The 9,611-nt window shown below is 35.2% G+C and overlaps 1 protein-coding gene across 1 annotated transcript; it reads right to left on the reverse strand.

Annotated features, from left to right (window-relative positions):
* Window positions 1-370: 370 nt before the first annotated feature.
* On the reverse strand, window positions 371-9,271 carry LOC18589007 (AUGMIN subunit 8). The gene is made up of 7 exons (XM_007013801.3): window positions 8,893-9,271; window positions 5,796-7,277; window positions 5,361-5,480; window positions 2,768-2,884; window positions 2,597-2,686; window positions 1,886-1,993; window positions 371-713 (listed from the first exon to the last, which is right to left on the reverse strand). The coding sequence occupies exons 2-7, from the start codon at window positions 7,128-7,130 to the stop codon at window positions 612-614; spliced, it is 1,872 nt and encodes a 623-aa protein (XP_007013863.3). The 5' UTR covers window positions 7,131-7,277; window positions 8,893-9,271; the 3' UTR covers window positions 371-611.
* Window positions 9,272-9,611: the final 340 nt, after the last annotated feature.

The following is a 9,611-nucleotide window of genomic DNA, read 5'->3' on the forward strand; positions in this document are numbered from 1 at the left end:
AACTTTCCTCATCAAGCATTGCCAATCTCATGAAACATTTACCATTGATTAAAATCAGGAACTACTAGGGTATTAGTCTAAGAATCTGTGGACCACAGCCACCAGTGTAATAGTTCATGCGTTCAACAATTTCTCTCTCTGAGTGAAGCTAATATTGCTTAGTTTCTCCGGAATCTCAACTTGGAATATTGAAAGTGTAACATTAGGCAATCAGTAACATCAATATGTGACAGTTAAGAATGATTCTCTAACCTGATATGCAACAGAAACTTCCATACAAGTCCACAACTAAACTAGCTCTACATCTTTTTTCCATCTTAAAACTTTTTCTTTTTGCGTACATCTTTCTCTCTTAAACTTTGCCTCTACATTGAATTTCAAATCCTTTGCTTCCTTTGCATTTTCTTTTCATATGCGTGATACAAAAATTACACGTAGAAGAAACAGAGCCAGTAGCTCCATTTTTTAATAGGTAAAAAATTAAAGAAGAAAAAATTACCATTTAAGTTAAGGAAAAAAAAAAGGCAATTTACATTTACTGGGAACTGAGCAGATTTTGTATTTTATCTCACTTAAATGATAAATTGGCAGATTGTTAGCGTACCCGCTGGTCAGGGCCATGGAAATGTTTTGGCTGCCAAAATTGGCTGCTTATCCCTCTCCAAAGGTGGTTTTGTTTGTATGATATGAGATCTTAGGCTGTACTCTTCTAACTGTTCAGTAATAACCGTAAAAAATAGTGTCAAAGATACACAAGGAAAAGGACAAAAGTAAATATATGCTTTAGAAAATAGAACTTGCAATTGCACAATCTATTTCACCCAGTCCATAGGGCACATATGCACAAAAAGAACTTTAAAAGAGTCATGATCTTTCTTAAAAGCCATGCGAGCAATGATGAGCTCAAACTAGCCAGCCACTTTGATAGGGATAGCATGGATTGGCCACATTTACAGCAATTGAATTGAAAAAAGGACCAGTGTACAAATGAAGAGAGAATACTGAAGCATTGACAGTCAGCATTAATTGGCTCTAAACACTTCAAAATTTAACCAGGTTAGTGTCTAACTTAAGTAGGAAAGGCTGAAACATGCAACTAATTAAAACTAATTGTGCACCCAAGTAGGGTCAGTTTCAAACAAATATGGACCAGAAGGACCTGACCTACAGTCCCCACTGGCATGCATTTTTGAGCATGCCAACTATTGCACATCAGCTTCATACCTGAAATTCTTTCCTGTCCCTATGAACAGGTAAAATAAATTACAGCCTCAGCGCAATCAACCAGAACTAAGTCAACTTAACACCAAATGAAAGCCTTTCTCCCACAGTAAGGTTGGCTTTGGCTACATGGATCCTACTATGTCTTTGTTCCGTATGAGACAGGAGTTAACTAACCATTTGAAATTCAAATTCAACCTCCCTCCCTTCTCTCTCTCAAGAAGAAAATAACCAAAAACCTTATCCTCAAGCTTTGTCAGATTTTTCATTACATACACAATATTTACTAGTTTTTGCAACAGAGTAAATAAACATCACATAATCTTAACTTTGGAGGAGTTTAATAGGTCAACTCTGGAAGAAATATCTCTTTTTTGAGGCACGCTTAGATGATGTCTTATGAGCATATATTTGGAAGTTCAGTGATTCTAAAAGCCTAGAGTTATTCATTGTAAAGGTATGAATTAAACCATCACAAATACCATATGCAGCTCCAGAAGTCAATCATCTCATCATCCTATGGGTTAAACTTCGATCCATGCAAATAATAGCTCCACGTAAAAGAAAAAAATGCTAGCTAATTGTTTGTCAATGCAAGATATCCAAAGCGTATAGTCATTTATTCCAAAAAGTCAAGTTCTGCAAGCATGTAATGCGTCCTCACCTGCATAGCTGCAGTTGAAGCCAGCAGAGCTTCACAATGGTCAAGCATGTTTTTCTCTTGTGCAGCTATCGCAGCAAGCTCAGAAACCAAATTGTTTATCCCTTCCACCTACAACACATAAAACATTGACATACAGTTAAGCATCCGGAAAGAAATCAAAGATATAAAAAGACATAACAGCAAGAGAAGTGCATGCTAATATCAGAATCCATAGTTTTTCACATATTGGAGCAGCACAGGACCAAAACCAGAGTTGTTGCTGTGAAATTTTGAGTGATTAGCAGGCATATATGCTTTCATCATAGCATTAGACACAAAAGAAGAGTAAGAAATAAAAATATTTTCAAAATTCAAACATATATCCTCTAAGTTGAAATTGCGAGAAACACTTTTTCTCAACACCTTAAAGTAAAATAAACAGAAACAAAACTTCTCTTGACTTGTACCAAAAATTAAATTTTCATGGAAGATATAAAAGCAATCAGAATATTAAATTTCAATATCAAATAACAGAAAACATCTAAGGATTCCAGAATTAAGCAGAAGGAACAAAAAGCAAGATTCAGAATCACTATTGTGATTGATAGACATTCAATCAAAAATAATATTGGTAGGTAAAGACTACCACATTGATATTTGTTCTAACTGCCTATAATGTCAGCATTTATGTACAAAAAAGGGAAAAGAAAAATGGCTTGGGAAGCTAAATACCTTTGAGAGTAAAGAACAAATGGAGGATCCCATAGCCTGCATCACGTCAACAGCAGAGCAAATAGCAACTTTCAATGATTCAATGTCAGCCTGAAGAGAACAAAATCCAGCAACGATGTCAGGATTTCTCTTTTTATATATCAATCCCATATTTTTTCTAAACTAACTTACCCTTGCCCCTCCAGTTACAGGAAGACGGATAGTGCTCGCCTCCAGATCTTCTACTGCTCCAGATAAAGAACTTAGATGATCTCTTTCAAGTAATGACCAATCATTGAGGTATGCCATCTGCATGAATAATGTATATACATGCATTTAGATCATGGAAATTCTGCAGACTGACATAAGAAATTTACAAATTGGTATTCAAAAGCATGACTGAAAGTTGACTATATTTCTGCGTACACATTATCTCATGCTTGGAATTTAATGTTATCTTTTCGGTAGATTAAAGAGGAAAATGAAATAGATTATAGTTGTTTTCTTTTGTCATTAACTACACCCTCTTTTCTTAGACAGATGGAATGATGTCAAAACATCTACAAATTTATAAGTACAGCACAACTCAGGAACAAAGATCTCAGACCATGCTAAAAGCCATAACAAGTTCTTTAGATGGGAAAAGAAAATACAGCAGTGCTTGAATGATAAGAAAGAAAGAGCTAGGTCACACTGAAGCAGTACAGGAAAGGAAAAGAGTAAAGAGAGGAAGAAGAGCAGAAAGAGACAAATAATGGCATTAAAGGTGAGACCAAAAACAAAAAAAGAATGGCATCCTACTCACAGCTTTATTTTTATTTAGCTGCAATATGTTGAAGATGGACAGGTGTGTACAACGTGAGAATTCAATCCAGATATACCTCTAAAAGAAAATATTGGTACACCTATACTCTTACAAAATGCTTAGAAGGGAAAGCCTACAAATTTTTGCTTAGTGGAAAGAATCTATACTGATATACTGATTGTCAGAAAATATTCTTTTTCTTTTGCACGTGTCAGAAAATATTCTTGAATGGCTGAGGTAGCATATTTAATTTCTTCTAATTCTTAAATGAGAAGATGTTTCCAAAAGGATGAAAGATAACTCCTTATATCTAAATTTTGGAGACATAAGCTGTTGATCAGAAGCAATTGTTCCAAATGTAAGACATGAAAATATATTATTCATGTAGATAGTTAATCATTTGTCATTTCCATCAATTCAATATTAATCGCCATACAAAATATTGGATCAGAAAATGTTGATATAAAATTGTAACTGTAATGTAATTTTAACAGAAATAATTTAAAGGCTCATGAGCAAGCAAGGAACAAGTCAATATTTGTATAAACACATAATAGCTATCAAGTGAAGGTCACTTTGGAATCATAGCGGACATATGTCTCACACAGTCATCAATACCAGATGCACACTTGACACCTGGTCTTCTTGATATACCTTCCATGTTTATGCAACAAAAGTTCAATTTGATATTTGTTAAATTTTAGATAGGCATCCAACCTAAAACCAATTGGCAATAGGTGGAGATGGCCTTGCTACATTTATGTACCCAAGATACCCCTAATTTGATCAATCTGACTTATTTTATCACCACTTCAACACTCCCTCTCACGTGTAGGGACGATAGACATATCACATGCTATGAACTTCACATGTAGGGATAATGGGCCTATCGTGCGGCATGGACTTCACACATTAGCCTAACAAGCCTATCACGAAGGGGCCAACGAGTGAGGGTAGAGCCTGCTCTAGTACCATGTTAAATTGTAGATGGGCATTCGACCTGAAACTAATTGGCAATAGGTGAGAGGTCCATGTTATATTTATATGTTCAAGATACTCCCAATTTCAAATGATGTGAAATTTCTTTTATCACCACTCTAATAATATTTTATTGCATTAATGAAAACCTTTTCCCTCCAAGCTTCTTCCAATCCTTTTAGGTCTTAAAATTTTATAGTTTGTCTTATCCACTGAATCTTGCTGACTAAGTGGGTATTTTAAATATGGGGATGCAGAATATATTTGAATCTAGCACGGTTCCTAGCATCAACAGAGATGGAAAAGTTTAAATATCAAAGATTGTTTAAGAGCCCATCAAACTGGAATTACATGTCAGCAGTAAATTACTGGTACTTCTGATAGCATCAAACTATGGACTGGATCCATATGTAGAAAACCTTCTATTTCCTCAGATGCTGAAGCTTGGGGCAAAATAAACTCTGCAGAATGAGCTACCAGTCATGGCTTTTCTTAAAAGGCTAGCACAACTAGAAGATAATAATTTACAATTCTACAAGATGTCTAACTTCATTCCAATCAGTATCTCCGCCAAATTTAAGAAGCTTGAAGGCCCAAAACAATGCTATATATCACTAACTATAACCATGAAATAGAACATTGGCTCTCTATTGACCTAAATGGGGCTTTTAATAACTATGTCGATATGATAATAACTATTCGATCACAATAAAATTTAGACCTATATAATGGACCAAGGCATAGCTTAATGATAACCACCTTTCCACCAAAAGGAAGGTTCCCCAAATATAACAATTTTAAACCTACAGATGAGAGCAGATACATAAGCATGCACTGGATACCTCCCTGTGTCTTCACTAAGAGTTTCACAAGGAAAAATGCACATAAACTGCTATTAAAATGTCAATCTTAAAATATAAAAGCATATCTACCATCAAGAATGTACGAGAGGAATTAAAGTTTGCTACGAAAGGACAATGTTGTTATAGAGAGAAGCATTACTTGATCATTCAAAACTGAGTTCAGCTTGAGCTCTAACTTCAACTGTTGGAGATTGATCTTTTTCTTGATCACGGCATCCCACAGACTCAAAGTAGCATTCCAAACATTGTACAAAGTTTCCTGCAACAACAGATCAAAATTTTCATTGATAAAAGATTTACCATATCATAGAAGACGAAATTCACTTTTGATGCCATTTCTAAAGCTCTAAGCACATGATATGCATCTGACACTGTCATGAAATTCCTCATGGTAGGAAACTGATCATTGTGGACCATGACCCAAAGAAGTAAACAATCTGAAAATCCTCTTTATTTATAATTGGAGAAATGAACAATGGAAAAAAAACTTTCCTAATCAAACCATCAAAGGTTATCTCCTTGCTGAAATTAATATTTGCTGACACAGAGTTGTTCGTTCAGAGAAGAAATCTACCTCCACAGTAACTTTCTGAATATACAGTACAGCTTCTGCCCGGGCATTAGCAAATCGCCACTGCAAATAACGATTGTAAAGAAGCCGTAGTTGATGAGCATCCTCTATGTAGCTTGCACTTTTTCTTCCCTTCTTAAAATCTGCGATAAAACTGAGAACTGAAGTTGAACTATGGGATTGACTAGATGAAGAGGATGTCCTCATCCGTGATGGACTGACTCCCCTTGGAGTTGGACTGACTCCCCTTGCAGGTGGAGTGGAAGGTCTTGCCCGAGAGGGACTGACACCCCTAGAAACAGAGGTCCTACTTGGTGACTGGGGTCGTGATCCAGGAGCAGACAAAGACTGGGATTTGACCCCCTGTGTTGCTAATGTCATTTTATCCAATGAACTTACAGAAAGAAGCCTAGCAGGTCCAGTTACCAGCAGAGACTTACCATCAATTGAATTTGCCTCAGACCCTACTTGACCAATTTCCTCAAGTGGTAACAACCTTGCAGTATCACTAACAGATTTCTGTAGAGGTTTACCCAAACTATCAGACATTGGCATTCTCTTTAGTGAAGACATTCCTGGAACTGGTGTAGATAAACTTTTAATGATCTTATTGCCCAGATCCACACTTTTGTTCAATGTATTGGAAGATAATTTTCCACCTATTCTACTAGGCCATCGATGCTGATCTATCAATCGGCTAGGCAAACCATCAACCGGTTTTGCATTTTCAGACTGATCAGGTGCATTTTTCCCTTTAAGAGGACTTCTCTTTCTCTCTGGAGTGGGCTTCCGTGATAAGGTAGATGACTCTGACTGTTGTTTATGAGCCATATTTGAAGAAGGTCTTAAAGTGCGGTCCAAGGAAACATTACTCACTGGTTTTTCCTTTTCCTTTTTACTAACAGGAATAGAAATAGTATCAGACTGAAATGAAACACTAAGACTTCTCATAGTAGAAGGCCATAAACTTTCTGGTATACGGCCAGTTGATAGCCTTCTAGATGATATCTGCATAGCTATTGATGTATCATGAACTGGAGTAGATGGACTTCGAGGTGAAGGTGGTGTTGAGGGCCGCTTCCTCTCAGCTGATACAGCTCTCTTTTGCACCAACTGGGAAGGTGTAGGGGTTGTTCTAGTGAGGTTTGGAGATGGGCAACGCCTGGGACCAGAAGGTGTTGATGGAGTGGGTGATTTATACCTCGAACTAACTTCCCTTGTTCGAGGACGTCGGGTAGTAAGCGGTGCATTATTCTTTTCAGCAGGAACAAGGGGTGGTCTTGTGGTATCCACGGCAGCAAGCTTGTGAAATCGTTGCTCTGATTCACATACATCCATCCAAACTCTCCAAACAAGACCACATTGATGGGATTCTTCAACAAAAAAACCAAACTACATTTAACAGCCTAACCTTTACATAAATCCCACATGTAATTGGAATAACACCAGCTGCTCAAAAAGAAGATACTTTTCCCGGCAATAAATCTGCCACAAATGCACAAACGAAAAGTTAGATGCTTACAGAATGGCAGAAAGAAAAGGAATAATTATGAACACCATAGAAAAAAAAGGAAAAAAGAAAAAAAAAACTGAAAAAGAATACATCTTTACAGATGCCCAGATCTGACTGATGAAGAATTAGAGTATTACAAGAAATTAACTGAAATGGACATTGGTTACTCATCAAGAAAAACCCAAATCCAAGCAGATCAAGCCAAAACAATGAGGCCAAGAACTGATAAAACAGCATCAGGTACAGTGGGGGGGTCCTTCAGAAATTTCAGTAGAATTCTGTCCAACGTACATTAACGGTCATCACTAGGTTGGCTTTAGGTTAAATCCCACACAAAATTGCAAATGCCATGTACTGTCAGGTCTACTGGTTTTTGGTTCCTGGTGGTGGGGTGTCGGATAAAAAGACAGCTAGAAGAAAGGTGCGTAGGATAAGTGAGAAAGAGAGAGAGAGAGCTCTAATGGTCACTAATATTGTTATGTTAATATTACTCTTTTGTCTCTCTCACGGGAATGTCATGGTCGGCTGGGCTGGAAAATAAACATAGAATGGAGGTCACTGATTTTCACTCACAAAAACAAATACACAGCCCCACTCTGGCTTCTTCCTTTCCTTCATTTCCTTCTCTTCTGCTTTTCATGAAAAGGAATTCAATGAAAATGATCCCAACAAACAATTGCAGTAAAAAATATATATATATATGTCCTATCTTTCTATGAAAAAAAAAAACAAAAATTTAATCGCATGGGAGTTTTACCTTGGGATCACATGCTTGATTAACTAAAGACAGTAAAATTAACATAACAATTAAAAACTTAAACTGCAATTAATAATTAGGAAATAATGTAAGTTTGTTTGTTTCTATTCACATTTGTTTAAGACATTTAAACAATTGAAAAAAAAAATTGCAGTGGTAATGTTGTTGAAGATATGGGAAGAGACATGGAGGACCACGTGCAAGAATATCATTGTCCATCCCCATGAATTAACAGTAAAAGCTTTAAATAATAGTTTTAATTTTTTATATCAATTAAAAAAATTATAATACAGATAAAATCATAGTAATTCCTAGAAACATCGTTTTTGAATTAAACAATGATTTATGAATTGACCATCTGGGTTTTTTTTTCTATATCCAGATTGAGGAACGAAAATCGATGGAAAACCACAGGTAAAGATTAAAGCTTTAAAATTTGATTAAAATTGAAATAATTAAGATGGTTTTTTTTTCTTTATTGAAAAGAATCCAAAACCCATAATAATGTCTGTATTTGCCAGGGTGATGTCTCTAACATTGAAGACAAAATACAGTAATTAACCAAAAAAAAAACTGTTTCATGTAAATCTCTTTGTAAGAAAGTTGCAGAGATTGTTCGTTGAATCCAACTGCTAAAAATAGCAACAGAAGAGATTACTTTAAACTAATTAATGTTAAAAAAATTGTATATTTTATTTCTTTTTATTTTGTTTTATCCTAATTCGGTGATCTAGAAAAGCAACATCAGAGAAGAATGCTGAAAATTAATTTCAACATAAATATCAAAACAAATAAGAGATAAAATTATTTTATAACAAAAAAAGTCTCACCTTTATCGATCTCAAAATTCTTCTAAATCATTCAACCAAAAAAAACTAACCCTAAGAAATTCGTTAATTCTTTGAAGATAAAAAAGGAGCCAAGAAGGTGATCGCCGGAGAGGAAAGGACAGATCTCCGGCGACTGGTCGGAGAGCGAATATTCCAGCGGGAGATGGAAACCGAGTGGATTTATTGTTAATTTAATTTCTGCTTGTGTGAGAGAAAAACCGACTGGGAAAGAGAGGGAGGGGATATAAAAAGCGAGAGATTATTTCGAGGAAGAAATGAGATAAAGAGAAAGTAAGAGGTAAAATAGAAAAAAAAAAGAAAAAGAAAAAAGTTTGAAAAAAAAAGATGAGGCCAAAGAAAACGGTTTTTCAGTTGAGAGGGGCTAAGAAGGATGTTGTTTTCGCGCCACCTACTTTATTAGGCTTTTTAGAGCTTACATCTTAGAAGAAGGAGAAGAGAAGTTTTCTTCGTCAAAGCCCAACTTCTTTTTCAAAAAAAATTTAAATAAAAATTATAATATTTAAAAAATTTTAAAATTATTAAAAAGATTGTAATTAAATTTTTATTTTTTATTATATTTAATTAAATCTTTATATTTTTATTTTAATACGAATTATCTAATATATTATAATAGATACTAATGCGATATGATAATATAATTATGTAATATTTTCACTTCCCACGTCGATGTCATATAATATAAAAAAAATAAATAATAT

The sequence above is a fragment of the Theobroma cacao genome, chromosome 9, assembly GCF_053813885.1.
Source record: "Theobroma cacao isolate CCN51 chromosome 9, ASM5381388v1, whole genome shotgun sequence".
Taxonomy (NCBI): domain Eukaryota; kingdom Viridiplantae; phylum Streptophyta; class Magnoliopsida; order Malvales; family Malvaceae; genus Theobroma; species Theobroma cacao.

Bases quoted from the DNA above. Each gene is read 5' to 3' on its own strand.
- LOC18589007 (XM_007013801.3), bottom strand. From the start codon at position 7,130: ATGGATGTATGTGAATCAGAGCAACGATTTCACAAGCTTGCTGCCGTG. The intron at 5,481-5,795 runs GTAGATTTCTTC...CTGTTGTTGCAG, and splicing joins TTCAGAAAGTTACTGTGGAG to GAAACTTTGTACAATGTTTG. The intron at 2,885-5,360 runs GTAATGCTTCTC...TTATTCATGCAG, and splicing joins ACTCAGTTTTGAATGATCAA to ATGGCATACCTCAATGATTG.